Genomic DNA, 23,082 nt, shown 5'->3' with positions numbered 1-23,082 from the left:
AACGCCGAGGGATGCCGAAATAAACCCTCCCCCTAAAGCCACCCCATCTTTAACCTTCCCCCTCCCCGAGCAGCCCCGCGTGGCAGCCGACGACCCTCTCCTGTCGCGGGTGTCTCCCTGCCAGGACCCGCGCGGCCACGCCCCCGCGCGCGCACCGGAGATGTCAAAGGGGCCGCGTGACGCCATCGCGGCGCGACTCCATCTTTGTCAGTGAACAAAATGGCGCCGTACTGCGTGCTGGCGGCTCGGCTCAGGGTGAGCGGCGGTGGCGGGCGGGGCAGGCAGCGGGCGGGACGGGCGCAGGGAATTGCGGCAGGGACAAGATCACTGCCCGCTGGGCGGCCACGAGGGCGGCCGCTCGCCCGTAGCCTCGGGGTCAGGCCGTCCCCGCCTCCGCGTGTAGGTCAGCGTGTCCCCGCTGCGGCCCCACGCCCTGTTTCCATGGCGATGGTGGGGCAGCCGCGGCTTTGGCGGCGGCTGCGTGGCCGCTGCTCGGGCTCGGGTGCAGGACGGCTCCCGCTACCGGGCCCGGCCGGCTGTCAAGGTGAGTGCAAGGTGAACGGGGCGGCGGGGACGCGGCCTGGCGCCGCCGCCTCCCCCGTCTGCCCGGACCCCGCTGTGGTGGACTGCAGCCGCTGTCAAAGCCTCGGGCCTAACAGGGCAGTGAGCCCGAGGGCGCGGGCCCGAACGGTGAAATAAAAGGTCTTTCCCCGGGGCAGGCATTTTTCTTTCCCTCGTCTTGTATTACTTCCCCTATGGGCATGCGGGAGCACAAGGTGACTCCTTATTGTGTGAGTGAGCTGTCTTTTGGCTACTTTGCTTCAAAAATACTTCTTTTAATACAAACAGAGGCTTCTGGGTGACAAAGGTGCCAGCCTCTCTGTATGGGGAACTAGGACAGCTGAAGAAGCAGGCAGGTCAGACACATAAATTGCCTTTTTTCCTGGGGCTGTGGTAGAAGCTCTCACAGTCTTGACTGTCATGACCTCTAAAACTCACCTTTGCCAGTAATATGATCTTGTCCCAGAGATTGCCTTCCTTGGAAAAGACTTTGTTGAGTTTAGTGTCTACTCAGTAATAAAGTTTTCATATCTTTTAAAGCCTGTAAGGCAAATACCAGGTGCAGTTTTCTGTTTAGGGCTGCTAAGGGATAAGGAAACCTTTGCTCCCCTCTGATAAAGGCCGGCAGTGGAACTTCTCAGTTTGCCACTTTTGACCTTGGCCAATGTGTTCCCCTTTCCTAGGGAACTGAAGTAAGAATTTGGTTGGCTTTTAGTATTCTAAAAGTATTTTTTGAATCTTAATTACAGTTTGCTTATTAGGTTATTGCTGTCTTGCTTTAGAGGTAGATGTTTTAGAAAAATATAGTAGTTTTTAAATTTAAATGAAAGCTACAGAATTATACCATTTTGGTTAGGTTGGTATATTTGTTCTTACTTAGTTACTTGTTCTTAAATAGTTTTTAGTTTGTACTTTGAACAGAAATGACTGCTCATAAAATGAAGGCAAATCTTTTATTAGGGTAATGAATTGGTTCTTGTTTTATGCTGTGACATTGCATGAGAACAAGCAGTCATTTGCTAAAATTAATATTGTATTATGCAAAACAAAGGCTATGCTGGCATAGTTGGTATGGGAAATTTAGTATTCCAGGAGGTTGTCATCTATTATCAGGCTCAGGGTCCATATTTATTTCCTCCCTGTGAAGGACTAAATCTGTGATGTTAATCAAACAAGTGATGTCTTTAGGAAGCTCCTGTGGAGCAGCCTAGAGGTTAATGAATATGAGCATCATCTTGTAAATTACTGTGATAGGGCCAGTATTGACCATGGCACATATTACTACTATTGGTTCTGCTTGCCTCCTGTCCTGGAACTGTTTTGGAAGTGGAACTGCAGAGAAAGCTTGCCTCTGAAAGAAATAAACTGGAATTAGCCTGATTTGGACTGACTGTGCTATTTGTAGTATAGTTCTAATAGCCTCAAAGAGTCAAGATCTCTTTTCTGCCTACCTGAAATAACACTTTCCAGTAGCATTCCACTTTTTGAGCCATGTTGCTTGAAGATTGACTGAAAGGGAGCACTGTAAAGCTCTAAACTACCTGAAATACCAGGTTTATTGAAGGCTTGTGGGTAAGTACCAAAATTATACATGGACCGCTATGTGTATCTGGCAGAAATGTTGGCCAGGGCTAAACTGATCTTCAGAACCATAATTTTGGTTGCTATTTTGAGGTGGGTCCAGAAAATGAGCTTGCATTTACAATTTTATTATACCACACTACTTTTTTTTTTTTTTTAGGCTGAATCATTGCGAAAGTTGGAAGCTTGTCCAATGTTCTTAGATCAGGAAAGATGGTATTTTGGGTTTCAGCTGGGATTTCTAGGACAGATTTCCCAGACAGAAGTGTACATAACACAGTTGCTACTCTTTTGAATATGAGCTTTTGCTCGCTGGACTTGTCTGCCGTATCGGCTCCCAAAATGCAAGTTATTTTCTGAATTCAGACTCCCCTTGCACCTGGAACATTCACAGTAGTGAACTAAATGCATGACAGCTACCTTAAAATTTATAAAGAGCAGTGTTAACTTCCTCACAGAGATTTCAGAAATAATGACCCATTTATTTGCTTTCTTCTGTCTTTAAAGGAAGTTTTTCACCTCATGAAACACCAATAGGCTTAGGAGTCCTGTAATGATTACTGCCATTCCTTTTACTGAAATTTGAACAAGGACACTGCAAACTGGAATAAGGGATTCAGTGCCAGGTGAGAAGAGGTCATTTGGCAGCTGTTTGGTCAGTTCCTGGATAAAAAGGAAAATTTTTAGATTGGTGGCTGCCTACTTCTCTTGGCTCTTGGACTAAAGGCACTTCTCACTACTTACTGAGAAAACATGGAAGTCCCTGCGAAGCACTTGTAGATTCCCTCTCAGAGAAGTGTGAAAGGGAATGAAACTGGGAACTATCAGGCTTGTGACTTGTCCTTAATCTTGCAGCTCTGCACCCTGTTTCTGAGGATGCAATAGGAGAAGGACAAGCATGGAGAACAGACAGGTGTGATGAGTGATACAGTGTAGATTCTTTGTGAGGAGGGATCAGACTTTTGAACCAGGCAGTTTATACTTGTTGCTTAGTGGTGGGTGGTGGTGGATCCTTAGACTTGCTGGGTGCCAACATGAGAAGAACCATATTGAATCAAATTAATTCCCAACAGAAATAGGGATTAGGTTTATATCCTGGTAAAATGAAGATGGCACTTTTTAATTAGATGCCTTTTAAAATTCTTATGTAGAGAAAAATGCTTGTCTAATCTACTGAAGGTGATCGGCTTAGGCAGTTATTTTTCGTGGGTCATACTGGCCATTACAGAAACAGACCTTCAGTTTTCCAGACTTCTCCAAGTCCAAAGAGAGTCCTTCACCTTAAACACGTTGTCTTCCTGCTTCTGGTAGTGTGAAGCTGTGGTCAGCAGGATTCAATTACTTTGTATTGCTGATCTTGCGATTACCAGCTGAACATTGCCATAGTACTAGAAAAAAATTACATTTCCTTGTGCCATTTCATAAAGTGAAAAGACCCATAGACATGGATGTTCAAACAGAAAATATTTTGTTTGAGAAGTTTTGTTGTACCTCTTTTTGAAGTGCCCTACTTCAGATTTCTGTTTTAATCAGCTTTGGTCCCAGGCAAGAATAAGATGCTATGAAGCCTGTGCTATTACTTTTATTTGCATCTCTGGTCTTCTCTATGATGAATTAGGAAGAAATTACTACATTAAACCACAATACATTTCCTAGCCTGGGAAAGAGATTATTTTTCTATGAACAGTGATTAAATACCTCAGTGTTTTTTTTTCCAGCCATTCCAGCAGTTGAAGACTTTCACAAGATGGAATATCTTGTGAGGTTAAAAAAAAAAAAAAAAAAAAGGCTAGAACAAAGCAAACATAAAAGTTACATGGCTACTAGATAAAGAGCAGCTTTGCCTAGTTTGTATATTAAACAATGAGAAGCTGGGTGGTGTTCGTATTGGTGTGGGTGGTTGTTTTGGGTTTGGTTTTTTTTGGGTTTTTTTTTTTTTTTTTTTTTTTTTTTTTTGCTGGTGGAAGAAGGAAAGGTCTTAAGTCTGACACTTGTGATAAGTTCTGGAAGTTCTAGGATTAAAGTGCAGCACAGTGAAATTTGATGACTGAGTTTCCCATACAGTCATGGAGGAACAGTGCCCTCTGTACCACCAGGTTCACTTCTCTCAGATATTCTTTCATAATGGTGATGTACAACTGCTGTAAGTCTGTACTGCTTCTACCAAAAGCTCTTTGTATAATGGCTTAGGATAGTTTGGTAAAAATGCAGACTGCATGCTTGTTGCTAGTGCACTGAGTAGTGTGGTCTTGCCTAGCTTTCCCAAAATTTTTGTTGCAAAAGATACTAACAAGTGTTATCAAAAGGACAATAAAACAAGAGATTTTGCTAAAAATTGGTGATGTCTCTTTGATTGTGATTATTTCAGGCAATCTTTTCAATGCTGGTTACAAGAAAGCTGGAAAAAATATTCGCAGGGAAACATTTAAATGCTTGAACAGGTTTAAAGAATTAACTAGGGGTTTTTTTTTGACAATGGTAAAAAAAAACCCCAGTGGTAGGTACAATGATTGTGTACTGAACAAGGAATATTTACAATCACACGTGCAAAAGGGGTGTTTAGTGTAATACTGCTACATTTATTGACCTGTACTTATCAAAACTTTGTAACTCTGAAATAGCGGATGAATAGAAAAAGTGGGATTAAAATTAAGGTGTAGTACCGGAAGAGGAAGAGTTCTGAACTCTTTTCTTCAGTCTGTTTCCAGACTTCTAATGCTGAGGAGTGAGACTTTGAAAGCATGTAAGAAATGTATGTGCCAAATCCTTGGAAGTTTTTGTGGAGGCTGCTGTCTGACTCAGTTTCCAAAGCTGCGTGAGAGCTTTTAGCCCTGGGCACTGACCCGTCTCTTTCAGGTCAGGTGCTGTAAAGGTGCCTCGCCATAGCCTGCCCTTCTCCTGTGTTCCAGGAAACTGTCTCACTCTGGAGGCTGCCAAGTGAAATTTGGCTTTTTTTTCCCCTGGCACTTTCTGCTGATGCATTCAGTTCACAGTGTAGTTCACCTGTCATCTAACTCACCTGTAGGGTAAGTGCAAGGCTTTTCAGAGACAAAAGGTGAGGGTGCCTTTGTGAGAGTGAGGAAAAGAGCACCAGCCAGGCTGGTGGAGCTGGTGAGTTTCTTTCCACATCTTGCTTCTACTTCTCTGTGTTACATTGTAGACCAGACCTGTACAGCAAAGTCTCCTTGTGGGAATTTAATATGTTTTGTAGCAGTATGGAGGGATGCTGCCTAGGAAATTTAGTATGTGATGGTGGAACAGAGGGGTGTCCACTCAGACTGGTGCTGTATTGCCTGCCAATGTCAACTTCAATGTCAACTCTATGCCAGCAAGCAAATACAAACCTAGGAATAGTTTGCTTTAGAAACAGCATTGGTTCTTCATACCATGACTCTGATGTGTCAGGAGTATGGCAAGCAGGTGCTCTCTTGAGAATTGGCTCAGCATTGTCTGAAAGCAGATTTCTCATTTGAAAACATTAAGCCTCTGGTGCAACAAATAAAAATGTGGAATAATTTAATAAATGTTACCTGTGCTGGGTACTTTGGTGTGTCACTGTTTAATATAATATGGGGTATTGTATGATGAAATGGATTTGAGTGCCTTTGCATTCCTCAGTCTGTAAAATCCCAGTAAGAAAAACTGAAAAACATTTTTAATTGATATGTTACAGAAATTTACTCTGCAGGGTTCCAGTTTTAATACTCTCCCTTTTTTCAGCATGCCTTGAATAGTGGGGTACGACGCTACCATGTTGCTCCTGTCCTGTGCCAGCGGGCCAAGGTGGCCATGAGCCACTTTGAACCTAATGAATACATAAATTATGAAAAACTGGAGAAGAACATCAACATTGTCCGTAAGAGGTAAGAGTGGAGAAGGGAAGAAGGAGGAGGTCAGTGTATTGAATTGAGCTCTGCAGTGACAGGAAAGGAAGAAAATAATGTGGGGCCCTGGCACAAGGAATGTTTACCAGGGAAAGCAGCACTGAACAGAGGCAGTTGTAAATATAGTGAAGCATGAGCTGTAGTGTCTCCTCATAGTGGTGGAGCACTGTGGGAAGGGTTGAAGGATATGATGAAGCACTGCAGTGTGCAGAGAACCAGGCCAGTGCAGAGGAGGTGCTAGAAAGGGCTCCATCCTCTTTGTTTAATACCCTCGTTGAGGAGTCTTCACGTTGGCCCTTGTTTTTTTCTGGGGCAGCAGCGTGTGGGTCATGGTTGTTATAGGCTAATGCTTCTGTGTGCTGTGTTCTTCTGTAGGTGTTAGGCATGGAACAAAGGGCTAGGAATTCATAGCATATGTAAACACAGTGACCTTAATCTGCTGATAGAGGCTTGTGTGCCTGCTAATTTGTCATTCCTGCTGCACTTACTGTGGCAGTGGTTTGTATGACTTGTCCTTCAGTCTTTGTGTCCCTTATTAAATGTGGTGACTCTCATTTCAAGTTGTTGTGTTGATTTAGTTACTTCTCAGAAGATCTTGCTACATACATAAATAGATTCCTCAGCTGATACAGCTGCAGGATGAAAGGTCTCAGGTCACGAAGCTCCACTTAGTTGTATTTGCTCTGGGATCTGGTATTTGTGAATTGAGTCTGACCTCTGTCTCACTTCTACATTTGCTCTCTTGAAGTATGGCTCAATAAGTGAGCAGTCAATGTTTTTTTTACAGGAAGATTATGTTTTTTATATGAAGATTAGAAAATATTAGAAAAGAAAGCATAAAATGCCATCAGTTAATGTTTTTGAACTTTATGAACTGAACCCCTGTTTTAACAATGTGCTAGTTGATATTTTAGTGCTGAAAGAAGAGCATGGAGGTTTCTCTGTGCTAATAGGTCTTAACAGTCTGAGCAATATAGGGAAGCATTCTCTTACATGCTTAAAGGGGCAAAAGTTGAAGTACACAAGATGCAGATACTAAAATTATTCTCCTCAGGCTTGACCGCCCTCTGACCTTGTCCGAGAAGATTGTATATGGACACCTGGATGACCCAGCAAAACAGGAGATTGAGCGCGGCAAGACCTATCTGCGCTTACGGCCAGACCGTGTGGCCATGCAGGATGCCACAGCTCAGATGGCAATGCTTCAGTTCATCAGCAGTGGGCTGCCAAAAGTGGCTGTGCCTTCCACCATCCACTGTGATCACCTCATCGAGGCCCAGTCAGGCGGTGAAAAGGATCTTCAAAGAGCCAAGGTCACTATTGCAGAGATGTAACTTCTGTCTGTTTGAAAATGTCCTTCCAGTTAAAGGATGAGTTTATTTTAAATTTTTTTCCCATAAGGACAGCCAGGAATCAGATGGGGTAACAGATTGCCTGTGATGGTCCGTAGATGCAGTGAAGAAACAGACTAAATGGATTTTTGGGAGTTCTTCACCTCAGATTCATCCATTACATGGTTTAAAGGACCATGAATGTGGGAAAAGCTAGTCTTAAGTTGTTAGTGATGGAAACTGAGATCATGTGTGTTCTAGAGATAGAAGATATTTCAGATAAAGGAGAGAAAAAAAATATTTCAAAGGGAAAAAAAGAAGTCAGATTACTCTGTGTTGCAGTATGGCAGTGTGAAAAACTTAATGAACATATGTCTGCATTGCACTGGTGTATCCTATGAGGGTGAGACAAGTAGTTACTTTCCCAAACCATTTGCTACCGATTATCTAAGAGCAATAACTGAATCATGTGCAGCTTTCATAGCTCATGGGTATAGTATAAATGTGTGTAAAAGTATGGAGGATGTTGCGTTTTATGTGGGAATTTCAAAGTGTTGTTTGTACAACTGCTGATTCAGTGCAATTTTAAAATTTTCTACTCAACTGTTTTACTGCTTATTTCTCCCCAAATGAGCTTCTGTAATCTATAGACACATTTATCCATGACCAACATACCACAATGCATCTGCCAAGGAAATCTTGTTACTCTGAGTAGACTTAGCCGAAGTCCACTGTCAGAGCCAGGAGGAATTGCACCTGGAATGTTGATACCAGAGTTTATGAGCAGTGAACAGGGTTCAGCTGCATTTCAAGATTTTAGTTCATAACTATTCTCAGAAACTTGTGGCATTGAAGTATCTGCTTTTGGCTCTAATCAGTGGGCAACAAAAAAGCAACTTGCATGACTCAGGAGTGATTTGGGGAGTTCTCACTCTGCTTGTTTCAGTCCTAAGTTGTGCAATTAACAGTTTGAGACTTAACTAAATCAGACAATTTCTTTTCTCCTGTTCATCTCCTGTTTTCCCCTTTGCCCTATTCCTGCTTTTATTCTCCGTGGTGCAATTATATTTGCTGCAGCCCTGAATTGAGCTGAGTCCCTTCTTTGCCATCCACTCTGAGCAGAGCAAGTAAAGGTCCTGCCTTCTGCTGACTGGCTTCTGCTGCTGCCAGTTGGCACACAATGAATGCTGGCAGGCCAGAGGGTGGTTTGGATTTACTGGGGTAGGGATGCACAAACAGAGTGGAGTGACCCAACTCCCAGTGGAAAACGAGGCTTAAAGAGCTGCTGCTGCCTCTTGGGAAATTTCAGCAAATGTGTGCTGAGACAATTCTTCAATTATCTCGTTTCCCTTTATTCTGAAGCTTAGCTGCATGAGAACAGTCTTTAAGAAATTCTCTCCTTCTAGTGCTTATCTTATCTACTCCAGCACTCTTCTGCCAAGAACTGTTAGGATATAATAGTGTCACACTTCCTTGGCAACCATGGTTTTTCTCACAAGCAATTTTCATGGTGTGACCTCCACCAACAATGGTGACAGTACAGCAAGAAAGGCAGTATTGTGTGAGTCTTAAAGAGGGGACTTGCTAGAATGACAAATGATACCAACTCCCCTGGCTGTGAACACTTCCAGTTCCATTTCTTAATCTGTAAAAATAAAGCCAGAATGTTTATCTAAGGGATTTGAAATGTCTCGAGAGCATCTGTATAGAAAAAAGAACACCTGGTAGAGAAGGAAGGAGGGGCTAGAATGCGTGAGGCTTTTTAAAAAAGCCCCTAAGAATAGGGAAAGTGAGCACAGCATTTTTAAATGTTTTATTGGCAGGGTTTTCCTTAAATTGTGCTGTTTGGAATTAGAAATTAAAAAACTTTTAGTAGAGCTACAAGTGGGATGAAATTAAATGACCTGTTACAACTGTCTGTCAAGCAGTCTTGACCTTTTGGTTTTAAAAGTCATGTGCACCTCCCTTCAGCTGCTGCAAAACTAGGAAGCAAACTATAGGCAGGCATGTGAAAGAAGGGAATGTGTTTGAACAAGATTTTGATGTATGGAAGAACAAAATGTGGTACTAATGCTCTGTGCTTCCCTGTGTGAATAGGAGATAAACCAGGAGGTGTATAACTTTCTATCAACGGCTGGTGCCAAGTATGGAGTGGGATTCTGGAAACCTGGGTCAGGAATCATTCACCAGGTAAAGTGTGTGTCTTTGCAGTCTTTGAACATGCAGTGGGTCTTTTACTTTAGGGTGGAGAGAGAGCTCAAGTACAAATCTTTAGAGAATTTCACTGGTTTAGGGAAACAACTTGCTTTGCTCAAGGCAGGCAAGGTTTCTTACTTGCTCTCTCTCAGTTATCTTGGCAACAGTGTGGGTTTTTTTAAAGGTTATTTTGGTCAAACTGTAACCTGATGTATCATTAGGTAGTGCCAACAGCATGCCATGTGAATTACAGAAGCTTAAAATACCTTAACTGCTTGTGGGTTGGCTCCTCTTAGTGCAATTGTGACAGTAAGGTGAGGCCATGAAGCTGGCTACATAGGGTTAATGTGAATTGCTTTTGGTGTTAAGGAAAGCAACCTTGGAAGCATACTTTTTTAGAACTATTATGTATGCATTTAGTTCTTTAAAACCCAGAAGAGTATATGAGGACACAACAGAGCAGCATACTTCAAGTACTCAGGAGAGGCAACACATAAGGAGTTGCTAGGTGAATTTGAATAAAATGCAAAACAGTTTCCAAGTCTGAGATTCTCTTGTCATTACACTTGGATCTAAAAAAGAATATGACAGTCCCAGGATAATTTACCACTTAATGAGGCTTTTAGGTTTTTTAAAACAAACGCTTCTGTCAGGATGTCCCTAACTTGCTTGTGGTTGGTTTGCTTTGAGGGTCCAGTAGTCATTTTTCATTGTTCCTCTGAGTCTCAGGCAGCAAAAGTTGAAGAGCAGCATGAAGCAAAAGGAGTGGAGAGGAGAATGGATGACTGGTAAGCATCCTGTCATCAGGGAACTTGTGACCAGGTGCAGTCAAGAGCTCTCTGCTATGTTTTCTTAGCTACAAAATGAGTTACTAAGGTTACCTTAACTTAATGTGATGCAATAGATGAATGCTTCAAAAGGTTATGGGAACACCTCAGGTCATTTGTGTTCCAAAACCACTTGTAACATCTGTCACGTGGCATCATAGCTCCATGCTGTGGTTACCAGTCTTCCTGTGACTGACTTTCTCTGGGTGGAGGAAACTGGTCCTGTTGTATAGCTTCAGAGTACAACTCTGCCAAAGTGAGGCCTTGAGAGTGACCTTTCTCACAGAAATATGTTGATGTGGCTACATGAATATAAAGCTGAAAGTTCTGAAAGCAAAGCCTTGGTCTTTTTGGTAAAGAACTTACCTTAGTTCTTCTCGAGCTGTTCTGTGATGCGTGTGCTGTGAGTTCTGTGCTTCCCAGAAAGGCTGTTCCTAGTGTTGGTGTGGCTCATATGCAGTGAGAAGTTCATTAGCTTGAGTTCTCTACAGTGTTCCTACCACAGAAATCTCTTCTTTTCCATTGAAGAATGGTTTTGTGGTTTTGTTAATAGTTAAAAAGTCTTGCATGGAACTGGTAGCACCAATAAGGGGAGGTCAGTGTCTTGGTGAGAAGTTCGTCTACATAATTGAGTTTTGGCTGGCAGCATGGATTGGAGGAGCCTGTTGGTATTCTACTGCTATGGGAGCACAAAGGCTATGGAAGGTCTTGCTAGCACTGGATAAGTGAACTGACTTGCTCAACTGTTAATTAAGAGTATGGAGATTGTGGAACAGACTTTGAGGTCTAACAAAGGTGGCACCTTACAAAAGCCTAAACTGGAAGGGAAGAAAGGAGATTGTTTTCTAATTTTTTTTTATTATCCTGGGATGAGCAAGGATCCTGGGGCTGAGTCTTGGTGTACCTTGTTTTGTCATTGCATCCTCCACAAGGAGGTTGAAACAAAAGAGAATTTCCAATCCAACCCAAATTCGGTTATTTTCTTGCTACTGAAATCTGCAAATACAAACTGATCTAAACTCTTGTTCTTGTTTTCTTTCTGCTGTCTTCCCCTCCTTTCCTACAAAACAATCAAGCAAACAATCAATTTTATTTTCAGATCATTCTGGAGAACTACTCATACCCTGGAGTTATGCTGATCGGCACAGATTCACACACCCCCAACGGAGGTGGCTTGGGGGGAATCTGCATTGGTGTGGGTGGAGCTGATGCTGTGGATGTCATGGCAGGAATCCCTTGGGAGCTCAAATGCCCGAAGGTAGGAGCAGAAGGAATATGAAGCGTTGATGCCATGGGTGAGATATATGATGTGTAAGGAGCATTGACTTTTCAAGCACTATGTATATAAGGCACTAGATACCATTGCAGTGTGGCAGGAATATACCCCACAGCAGAACTGTTATCTTTCTGACAGGAAGACCGATACTAGTATTTTTTTTTTCCTCGTTGATGTTGCTCAGGTTATTGGTGTAAAACTGACTGGCAAGCTCTCAGGCTGGACCTCTCCTAAAGACGTGATCCTGAAAGTGGCTGGCATCCTCACTGTCAAGGGTGGGACAGGCGCCATCATTGAATACCATGGGCCGGGTGTGGATTCAATCTCCTGCACAGGTAGGTCAACACAGATCTCTTATCTGAGTGGACTGTTGGTGGAGCTGGGTGTTGAGCTAGCTGTGGAGGCTGGGAGGAGAACCAAACAAGAAGTACTAAGTGTTGTCCCTTAGCCTGGCTCAGCAGTTTGTACATGGCAAACTGGAAGAGTGGTGTAACAAGGTATCACTCTCTCTCAGTGAAGGTGACCTCTCTCCATTAAATCTTCTTGTGATTTTGAGAACATGGAATGGTTAATTGTGAAGAATCCTGTAAGATGGTGTGTCAGGATAAGAATAAGGGTGGATGTATTCCAGTGTAAACTTAGAGGGTGGAGGTATCAGGAGTAAAGGCATGACATATTCATTTCAGCCTCAAATAGGCTGTGAACAGAAAAAAGAAACACATTAATGGGATTATGTGTGTGATAGCTGCTAAACAAAGAGCAGAAGTTCTGAGACCAGAAAGCAGTTTGTAACAGGCAGTTTATACTAGTTAATTTTGGATCTTGGGTGCTGAATTGGAGCTAGCAAAAAATTGTAATTCTTTCTAATATGCTAGTTAGGACCAAATTACAAGAAATGTGACTTCCTTTAGCTTGAAGTGCAGCCTTCAAGCTGGATTTCTCCTCTCAAGTTGCATGACTTGGCTACAACTTAGAATACTTGGTTTACAGACGGAGAGCAAATTGGGGTTTTTCTTCTATGAAATCAGAGTAATTTTATATCTGCTTCTAGCTTGTTAAATGTAAAACAGGAGCTTCTACAGCTTGATTGCTGTGTCATTGAAAGGGGTGGTTGATCCCAGTGCTGTGAGCAGATATTTGGGATTTTTTTATTGTGTTTTGTCACTGGAAGCATTTTATTCAGCCCATTAAATTTCTCACAAATGTCTGGCTCCTCAAGTGAAGACAAATGAGATGGTAGGGAGGGACAAGACACTCACTGCAGGTAGCGCAGAGTGCTACTGCTCACTGCTGTAAATTATTTCATGCTCAGTGCAAACAGGAGTTCTTGTTATATCAGTATCTGCAGGTATTAGTGTAACTTTTGGCTCATTCCTTCCACAATAGTCTGATCGCAGGCACTGTATTGATAAGAAACACAGAGGGCTGACCCAGCCATTGTGTTGTCCTCTCAGCTGTGGCTTTAGGTTTCTGTGGCTGATGCCCTGATCTCTCTTAGCTTTGCTGTCTTTTGCATATACTTATTTTTGGAGAATTGGGTGGCCTTGGATTTTCTCATTTGATCCCGTGGTCTCTTCTCCCACTTCTTTAGGAATGGCAACAATCTGTAATATGGGGGCTGAAATCGGAGCTACCACATCCATCTTCCCTTACAATGAACGCATGAAGAAATACTTGGGCAAGACTGGGCGAGCTGGTAAGAGGATCTGGGGATTGAAGTGGGTAGAAGTATGGGTTCAAGTGAAGGTATATTCTGGGAGCAGTATTCTCCTATGGTGTTGTCTGATGAGATTTTTGACCTTGTGTGGTCCTGTAGGTTATCTGTTACAAGTAGGGAGTCTGTAGATGAAGTGGCTCGGGAATTATACAGTTGACCCCCCCTGTGTTTAGTCATTCTAGACTTTTTTTTCTCCCTCATATTTGCTGCATTTTTCAGATCTTCCTTCTTTCTTATTCCAGATATAGCTGCCCTAGCAGATGAATTCAAGCAACACTTGGTACCAGATTCTGGTTGTCAGTATGACCAGGTGATAGAGATCAACCTCAGTGAGGTAAGGCTTCATTTCTTCTTGCCATCTTGAATGCTGTGATGTGACTCTGCTTTGTGTGACTGAAGATCAAACTGGGAGTTTGATGCAGCACTGCAGTGCTGTGCTAGAACATGTAAAATGCATTCCAGTCTGCTTCACTGACAGCTTGTGCTCCAGTTTTCATAGTAGGAGAATCTTAGTTAAACAACTTCCAGATAGAACTGTGAAAGGAATTGATTTGCTGCTGTGTTTCAGGGTTATTCTTTGCTACTGTGATTTCTGACTTTGTCACTGTTTCTTAAAGCTGAAACCACATATCAATGGACCTTTCACACCAGACCTGGCGCACCCTGTGTCAGATATTGGTGCTGTGGCAGAAAAGGAGGGCTGGCCTGTTGATATCAGAGTTGGTGGGTAGCATTTGCTCTTTCCTCTTCCTTCATACTTGTGGCATAAACATGGTTGTCTTGGGATAACCTGTTGGTCATATAGCTTGGGATACTGTTTTTTCACTGCTGCTGTCCTTTGGTGTGGTGTCATCTGTTCATGGCCATATGAATTTTCTGGGAAAAATAGTGACCACATGGGCCAAGTGTGTAAGATGAGATCCAGGATAATAGAAGGCATTTTAATCTCAAGAGGTAGACCAGGTTTCTTCCATTTTTGAAACATTTGAATGCTTGGATTGACAGGAATATTACTCATTGAAGATCGTTTTTATTAAAAGTCTGTGGTATGGATTTACCTGTTGCAGAGAGTTGTGAGGAGCATGATTGTCAGCACTCCCAGCAGTTGGCTGTTGAACTCTTGGGACTTAGTAAAGTTAGTACTTAACTGTCCTAAAAAGCAGGCTTAAAAATTTATGCTTTTGGGATGGTAACTTGTGGGCTGACTTCTCAACTGTTGCTCATGGAGTGGAGGAAGGAATGGAAATAGATTGTAAAGCTATGTCCCAGATGGGAGGTGTATTATATTATAGTGTTACAAATAGTATTCAGTTACAGCAGTTGTAACTGAGAGAATTTTTATTTTACTGCTTCGCACCAGAATGTTGTCAGGATGGTACAGCATGTCCTTGTGTGGTCTTTGTACTATACCGCAGATGTTTTCTTTTCATAATTTCCTCCATTTCTTGCCATCTTGATTTAAAGCTTTTTCTGTCTTTGTGGAACAATACCTACCTCTTTGGTTATTTGCTTAACCAAAGTGCAAGTAGGTGACACTCAGGTCTTGTAAAACAATAACCTAGTCAGATTAGACTAGTGACTGAGTAGTGTGTTCCGACTGTGCAACCTCCAGAGCTGGACAAGAGACTGCTTGTGACTACAATATATTGCTGGGAGGCTTGGCAGTGTTGGTACCTGAAACCCTTTGAGCTTCCTTATCAACAGAAAAGGTGGTTATCCCTTGTTTGCTCTTCTGGGAGATGGTCAGGGAGAATCTTCCAAGTACCAGTAACCACCACCCTGTTTCTGTCAAACATCACAGGTTTGATTGGCAGCTGCACCAACTCCAGCTATGAGGACATGGGACGCTCTGCAGCGGTGGCAAAACAGGCACTTGCGCATGGATTGAAGTGCAAATCCAAGTTCACAATCACACCAGGGTCAGAACAGATCCGTGCCACCATTGAAAGAGACGGTTATGTGAGTATGGCTGCTCTTTGCACTTCCAAACAGAAAGGGTTAAATTCTTCAGGACAGTACTTGGGGGGCCGAGTTAACTGAACTTAGTCTTCACTTATTGCTGGATTACTGATGTAATAACTGGTCTTGTGGTACTGTGTCTGTGGGTCCTGCCATCATCTTGACAGTGTTTTGACCTGATATCTTTACTACCTGGGCATGTAAAAACAGGATTAGAACTGAACAAGGCTGAGGTAGTTGTCAGGAACTGGGGTCCTGAGGAGGTAATGGTCTATACAGCAAAGGATAGCTCATGCTCCTGGGATTCTGTAGATGGCCATGGCTGACAAAAGGCTGCAATCCACTTTTATCCCAATATATAAAGAGAACATACCCTTTTGTTGGAAGGTGGTTCCCAATTTAGACCAAACTTCTGGCAAAACTCATATTGGCTTAAAATGAATGTTTCTGTTGAGGAACCATTACCTACTTTCTTCCTTTTTTCTCTGCAGTAAATGTTGTTTTAATTCGCTTTACTATTTAGTAAATCTTAGATGCTGTTAAAGTGAGAATCAAGTCTTTACATATGGATATGTCCAGCCAATGTTTGATGGCTCTTCCAACCAAGTCCTACCTTTCAAGTCATAGGTAGGACTTTCCTTGCCAGCTGCCCCCTTAATTGAGTTGTTTGCTGAGTAGACTGATCAGGCACACATACTTGCCTGTACTGTTGCCAGTTCTCTCCTTACATGGACTGGAAGTCTATAGAATATTACTCAGACCAGACACTGCCCTTCAGTCAAATGACTGTAAGTAGCTGGATTGCTCAAGTTGAAACAGGTAGAGAATGAGAACATCATGGCAAGTCATCTTGTGCTGTGCCCCAGTGTTAACTTAGAGTCTTACTGGGGTCAAACCCCATGTATTTATAAAAGTAACTCAAAACTGAAACAAGGAAGGGAATTTTCTCAGGCTCGGTGCTTCTGGTTAGTGTCTTCTTCCCCAAAAGAGCAACCACAGAAACTCATTCCAGGCATTCTATGGTAACAAAGTTGTTTTCTGTCCCCAGGCAAAAGTTCTTCGAGAAGTTGGAGGGCTGGTTCTTGCTAATGCTTGTGGGCCATGCATCGGCCAGTGGGACAGGTAAAATGAAAGATGGACCTCACTCTAGCTTTGTATCTTTAGCTCCCAAAATGCTTTGTGAAGCCCAATTTGATTGTAAATACAATACACTGGTAATTAAATACTTAAAAACCAACTGGCCATAGCTGCTATGTTCTAGAGGAGGCAAAAAGAAGGACTACAGATTTATATTGAACCTTTAGGTGAATAAAGCTGCAGAATGGACACACATTTTGGAGGCTTTTTGTGGAAGGCAAAGAATGCAGAGAAAGATTTGTTGTCTGTGGGAGGGTGGATTGAAGTTTGTATGGGCCTTTTAAAATAGGAAAAGTGAATTGGTCCAACTTCAGTCATTGGTGTGGCAGGGAGAATAATTCCCAATAGAAGGGGTGGGAGGCACATTTTTATATCACTTTATCACAGCTGACCGTGGGATATCCAAAGGCAATGTGCTTAGTTGATTATTGTTTAGACAGTTCAACATGAGCTGTGAAAACTACTGTAACAATCAGTGTTTGACTTGGGTTTGCATTCATTCATTTTGAGTCTGTGCTTAAGGGAGGAAAACATACAGGCACCAGCTCATGTTTCTAAGATAGTGATTGCTGCCCAAACCAAGCTGAGGGATTCTAGCAGTGAGACATCTAGAAGCAGTATTCCTTTTGGATCTGGTAAGCATGTTCGCTTCTTTCACAGGAAAGACATCAAGAAAGGAGAGAAAAATACAATAGTTACATCCTACAACCGGAATTTCACAGGTCGCAATGATGCCAATCCAGAGACTCATGCATTTGTGACTTCTCCGGAGGTAAGAAACAGCCAGAGGAGAGACTGTGGAATAGTTCAGGGTGCCTGCAGAAGAGGCCCAGTGTGCCTCATTCAGTAGCTTTTGGTGGATGGCTTTGAGACTTAAATGTAGGACTTCCAGGTGAAATGATGGGAGGTAGAATATGCCTTTAAATATGTCTTTTTTTTTTTTTTTTTTTTTCTTCCAGATTGTCACAGCCCTGTCCATTGCTGGCACTCTAAAATTTAACCCTGAGACAGATTACCTGACAGGAGCGGATGGGAAGAAGTTTAAACTAGAGGCACCTGATGCAGATGAGCTGCCCAAGCTGGTAACTGCTCTGTCTGGGGGCAGAGGGAAGGAAGACCTGACACTAGCATTGTTTTCTTTATACTGAGGGAATTTACAGGCACTGACCTCTTTATTGACACATGGTGGTAGAGCTAGAATGGGTGCAGTTGCATTACTGGCTTGTTCTCCACGTGCTGTTGGGGATGGCTGAGGCTGATGATTTTCCTTTCTTCTTTGGAAGGAGTTTGACCCAGGCCAGGACACCTATCAGTACCCTCCCAAGGATGGCAGTGGGCAGCACGTGGATGTGAGCCCCACCAGCCAGCGTCTCCAGCTTCTCGAGCCCTTTGATAAGTGGGATGGCAAAGATCTAGAAGACATGCTGATCCTCATCAAGGTCAGGAACAAAGTAGGGGAGCATCAGCTATGACAGGTCTGCCTGAACAGGGGTTTGTATTGCAACTGCTAGAAGCTTTGGATGTACCTTTGAGATACCTGATTCCCTCCCCTACAACCACATTGTTACAGAAAGGGAAGCAAGGGGTCTTTCTTTCTTCCAGGTGTTTCCTTCTGATACTTCTTTCTGTTATAATTGACTTTTCTCCTTTGGGCTAGTGGTTAGCTAATACATGCAAAAGCAAGCTTGTTATAGCATGTAATATGATCCTGCCCAAACCATGCAATTTGTCCCAGTTACAACCTGCAATAGAAAGGTGGAGGGGTTCTTTAATTAGCATCTCTAATACTGACTGTTCTAAGATGTATTTTGTCTGAAATGAGGTCGTTGGGAACTTCTCATCCATCAGTATGCATGTTCTCTTCCCACTTTATAGAAAGAGAAATTACTTCACACTTGTTAAACATTGCAATTTGGTCTTTCAGTGGAGACATGGGTTTCTCCTCACTGCCTGAGGTGAGTTAACAGATGGAAACTTCAGTTGATATGGTGAGGGGTTCTGAAATGTAATCCCTTATAAACTGACCTTTGGGAACATTCCTGATTCTCAGTGACAAAGAGTTGGAGGTACTCCCAGGTACCATACTGCTGTGCAAAAATTTTTGACACAGGCAATTCCTTTATAAGCATTTTAACACTTAGCAGTTGGAAGGTCATTATCTCTGGTTGGGAGTTCTGTTCTTGCAAGCTGAGAAGGCTTATGTGCAGTTTGGAAACTTAGAGGGTAACACTTGGCACCTTGTTGAAGTTCCCCAGCAGGAAGGCTGGGCTGTAGCAGGAAGGGCTAAATTGCTTTTTGTACCTGAACAACCTGCTGCTGAGGGAAGTGAGGACACAGCAGGAGATGTCATAGCTAAGCTAATTTTTGTAATTTACCCTTTGGAAAAGGGATGTTCTTCTTACCCAATATATGCAGAATGACCCCTGTGTTCTGCTTTGGAGTGCCTTGATTCTGTAATTGATGCACTTTTCTGGGGTTTATGCCTTTCAAAAAGAGATATGATGACCACAGAATGGGTTAGGTTAGAAGGGACCACAGTGGGTCATGTGGTCCAACCTCCCTGCTCAAGCAGGGTCATCCCAGAGCACATGGCATAGAACTGCATCCAAACAGTTCTGGACTACCTCCAGCGAGGGAGACTCCACAACCTCTCTGGGCAATATTCCAATGTGGCCACTACACAGTAAAGAAGTTAAAGAAGTTCTTCCTCATATTCAGGCGGAACTTCCTGTGCCTCAGTTTCTGCTCCATTGCCTCTTGTCCTATTGCTTGGCACCACTGAGCAGAGCCTGGCTTCACGCTCTTGACACCCTCCCTTCCGATACTTACAGATACTGTAAATGAGAGGTCCCCTCTCGTTTGTCTCTTCTTGAGGCTGAACAGGAGATGGTCCAGTCTCTTAACTGCCTTTGTTGCCCTCCCCTGTACCTGCTCTAGGGGCTCCATGTCTCCCTTGTACTGGGGAGCCCAGAACTGGACACAGCACTCCAGCGGTGGCCTCACTAGGGCTGACTAGAGGGATAGGATCACTTCCTTTGACTTGCTGGCAATGCTGTTTCTAATTCACTCCAGAATACCATTGGCTTTCTTGGCCACATGGGCACACTGCTGGCTCATAGTCTGCTTGTTGTCCACCAGGATCCCCAGGTCTTTCTCTGCAGAGCTGCTTTCCAGCAACTCGTGCATGGAGCTACTCTTTCCCAGGTGCAGGACCCTGAACCTGCCCTTACTGAACTTCAGACAGTTCTCTGCCCACCTCTCTAACCTGTTGAGGTCTTTCTGAAGGGCTGCAGAGCCCTCTGGAGTATTGACCGCTCCTCCTAATTAATGCTTCACAGTTAAAAGCATTGAGGAAGGGTCAAGTACATTAGTCCATCCTAAGACATTCTTCTCTTCTGTTACACTTTAGGTAAAAGGGAAATGCACCACTGATCATATTTCTGCAGCTGGACCGTGGCTTAAATTCCGTGGCCATCTGGACAACATCTCCAACAACCTGCTCATTGGTGCCATCAACATCGAAAACGGCAAAGCCAACTCTGTGCGGAACGCGTTAACCCAGGAGTTTGGCCCAGTCCCAGACACAGCCCGTTACTACAAGGTGAGATGTTCCCCTGACACATCTATTTTAAGAGGATGTTTACAGTTTGGGCAGTCTGTGCCAAATACAAGGATCTCACCCTCCTGCTCTCAAGTAACAGCAGCTGCGAATTCATTCATCACTGAGGTATTTTCTCTAATGATTGCAGTTCCTGTAGGAGATTCTGTCCCTACCTGCTGTGGGGAAGAGGGAGATCTCCTGACTCAGAGGGGACCAGAAATCATACATGAAATAGGAAGAATTCCGTTAGGCTCTGCATACCTTACAAGGCATGGGTGTTGTCAGACTAAATCTTGCTTCCTGGAGTGCTTCACCTGTGACTAGTCTAATGTTTAAATAAATTATAGTCTTATTCCCTTTATTCTTTAACACTAGGCTTCAAATCTCAAGAAATGTCCTTTTACCCTCTGGACAACTTGGCAGTTGTTTCTGATTGGCTCTTTCAGTAGAGAGAAGTTAAAATTTTCCATATCCCTCCCAGAAGTAGAGCAGAGGTTATGGCTCATGCAAACACTGGTCTGGCATAGCATGATGGAAGGAGAGGTGGCAGGAAAAGGAAGGAAAAGATTTTCTCTGGATCCCAAAAGCAATCCTCCTTAGCCCTTGTCAGCAAAGATGGCAGTGCGTAACTACTGTGAAGCACTAAACCCCTTTATTTCTCTCCTTCCTCAGAACCCAAGGGAGTATTTTGGGAGGTGTCATAGCATAGCAATGTCAGTAAAGTGCTGAAATTAGATGTGTGGGTGGGTATTTATTGTTAATTCCTCACTTGAGTGGCTGCACAAATATAAATCTGTGTCTTTTGTCACAGAAAATGGGTATCAAATGGGCAGTTGTTGGGGATGAAAACTATGGTGAGGGATCAAGCCGGGAACATGCAGCATTGGAGCCACGTCACTTGGGAGGAAGGGTCATCATCACCAAGAGCTTTGCCAGGATCCATGGTGAGTCAGGCTTCCCCTGTGGTGTTTGTAAACAGGATGTGTTCAGTTTGAGTGGAAGTGATGTTTATACCTTGCCCAGGGCTCAACACCTACAGGCATGAACCTTCCCTGCTGACAGATGGCAAGGTCTCTCCTGTCAGGAGTCCTGTTACACACCTAGTTGGATATGCCACAAACAACGGATATGCTGATTTTGCTGCAAAGATAGTAATCGTTGGAGTAGTACTCTGAGCAGCCAGAAGGTAATATTGCTTCCCTGGAGTGGGATGTTACAAGTGTGGTTGGTGGTTTGTTCTCCACAGAAACCAATCTGAAGAAGCAAGGTCTACTGCCTCTCACTTTTGCTGATCCAGCAGACTATAACAAGATTCATCCTGTGGATAAGCTGAGCATTGTGGGGTTGAAAGACTTTGCACCTGGAAAGGTAACTGTCTGGGTGTCTTGTCATGCACTTGAGGGCAGGAATGTGCCAGGGATCGGTGGTAGTTGTATGCTTGTGAGACAGCACTGGCACTCATGAGCAGTGCAGCTTGCTAGCCAGGTGAGACACAGCAGACTGGGGACACGGGGCAGGTCAGAATCAGTGGTGTTCTGAACAGTTAAGAGAAACCTTTGTACAATACTCTGAATTCTTGGACTTGTTGACTTAAGCATGACTGTTCCCTAGAAGGAACTGTAACCTCACTTTTAAGATCCACCCTGAGCTGCAATTTTCCTTTTCAGCCCTTTAAGACCATGTAGAAATTTTCCCGTGAGAAGCTTCAGATAACCTTGTCCCTTGAAAGAGAAGGGAAAATAAAACTGTCTTCTTCTTTTAGCCTCTGAAATGCATCATCAAGCATCCCAATGGGAGCCAAGAAACAATCATGCTGAACCACACCTTCAATGAGTCGCAGATCGAATGGTTTCAGGCTGGCAGTGCCCTGAACAGAATGAAGGAGCTGCAGCAGAAATCAAGCTAAGTGCACACAATGCCCCAGTGCACTGGACTCGATTCAGCTTTGGCATTTTCATGAAAGTGCAATTCCATGCCTACTCTTGGAATAAATGTCTGATCAAATGTAACCATAGCTTCCTTTTTGTTATGGTACTTCCTCTTCACTGACACTATGAAAAGGGAGTGCAGCTAGGCTTACTTTTGTCTTTTAAATTCCCCAGCTTCCTTTTTCTATTTTGGCTCGATTTCAGTTCTCACAGTTATTTATATTTGGAAATAACCAGCAAAGGTGGGTTTGTCTGCTCAGTTGGTTGTTTTCTGCCCATTCACTTTACTGATGGCTAAGGACTTAAAATTTAAATAAAGAATGTGACCATCTCTTCTGTCATGTATTATTATATTCATCATCCTAATCCCTGTCATTGTTGCTGGGAGGGTGGGAAGAACTTCTTGTAAAACACTGCTATATGGAAAAAAAACCCAAATTGAATAGTAACTCAGTGTGGTAAAAAAAAGGAGCCCTCACAGTTGTCCTGGACTGTTTTGCTCTTGACATTAACCTACTGTGGGCTACATTTGTGATTATGACCATATTCCCCGCTACATTCCTGTCTAGGGCACCACTGCCACTATTACCAAGAACACCTGCTTATCTGATTTCCCAGCACTGCACACTTAGTTTCCTAAAGCATAGCTTAGAGCAAGAGATGGCTGCTGAGTAGTCTCTCATGAGAACAGCACACAAAACCACATTGCCATCGCTTCACTATACTCCTTGGAGCCCTGAACTTGTCCAAAAGGAGCTGAGCAAAACAATTACCTGGAGTAGTTAAACTGTTTTCTTCCCCTTGCCCTGGCACTATCCCAGAACAGCCTGTGTGGAAGCTCCTTGTGTGTTTCACCCAAATTTCCACATATACAAACAGCTGGGAGGTTTCTGCAAACAGTTGTTTCCACCACAGCTAGATGGTTGCATGTGTGAGCACTGCTGCTCTGTAGGTGGCATTCAGTAAGCTTATTGTGGGCACAGATGGACCTCAGTTACTATGTGAACCCAAAGAATTCTAGGCTCCCTTTTAATTAGGGCATTGCACCAGGAATAACAGTTGAGAATTAAGGGGTTCTAACGAT

The 23,082-nt window shown here is 43.3% G+C and overlaps 1 protein-coding gene across 1 annotated transcript; it reads left to right on the top strand.

The window, feature by feature from the left end:
- Positions 1 to 125: 125 nt before the first annotated feature.
- On the top strand, positions 126 to 22,329 carry ACO2 (aconitase 2). The gene is made up of 18 exons (XM_021552838.2): positions 126 to 255; positions 5,863 to 6,005; positions 7,081 to 7,339; positions 9,455 to 9,547; positions 11,480 to 11,638; positions 11,841 to 11,991; positions 13,248 to 13,352; positions 13,616 to 13,707; positions 13,991 to 14,096; positions 15,175 to 15,332; positions 16,381 to 16,454; positions 17,130 to 17,241; positions 17,429 to 17,551; positions 17,753 to 17,908; positions 19,879 to 20,070; positions 20,882 to 21,014; positions 21,317 to 21,438; positions 21,833 to 22,329. Exons 1-18 carry the CDS (start codon positions 220 to 222, stop codon positions 21,974 to 21,976), a joined length of 2,358 nt encoding a protein of 785 aa, XP_021408513.2. The 5' UTR covers positions 126 to 219; the 3' UTR covers positions 21,977 to 22,329.
- Positions 22,330 to 23,082: the final 753 nt, after the last annotated feature.

This window comes from Lonchura striata, chromosome 5 (genome assembly GCF_046129695.1).
Source record: "Lonchura striata isolate bLonStr1 chromosome 5, bLonStr1.mat, whole genome shotgun sequence".
NCBI lineage: Eukaryota > Metazoa > Chordata > Aves > Passeriformes > Estrildidae > Lonchura > Lonchura striata.
Note: the sequence above shows the minus strand (reverse complement) of the source record. Positions and strands in the feature narration are given on the sequence as shown.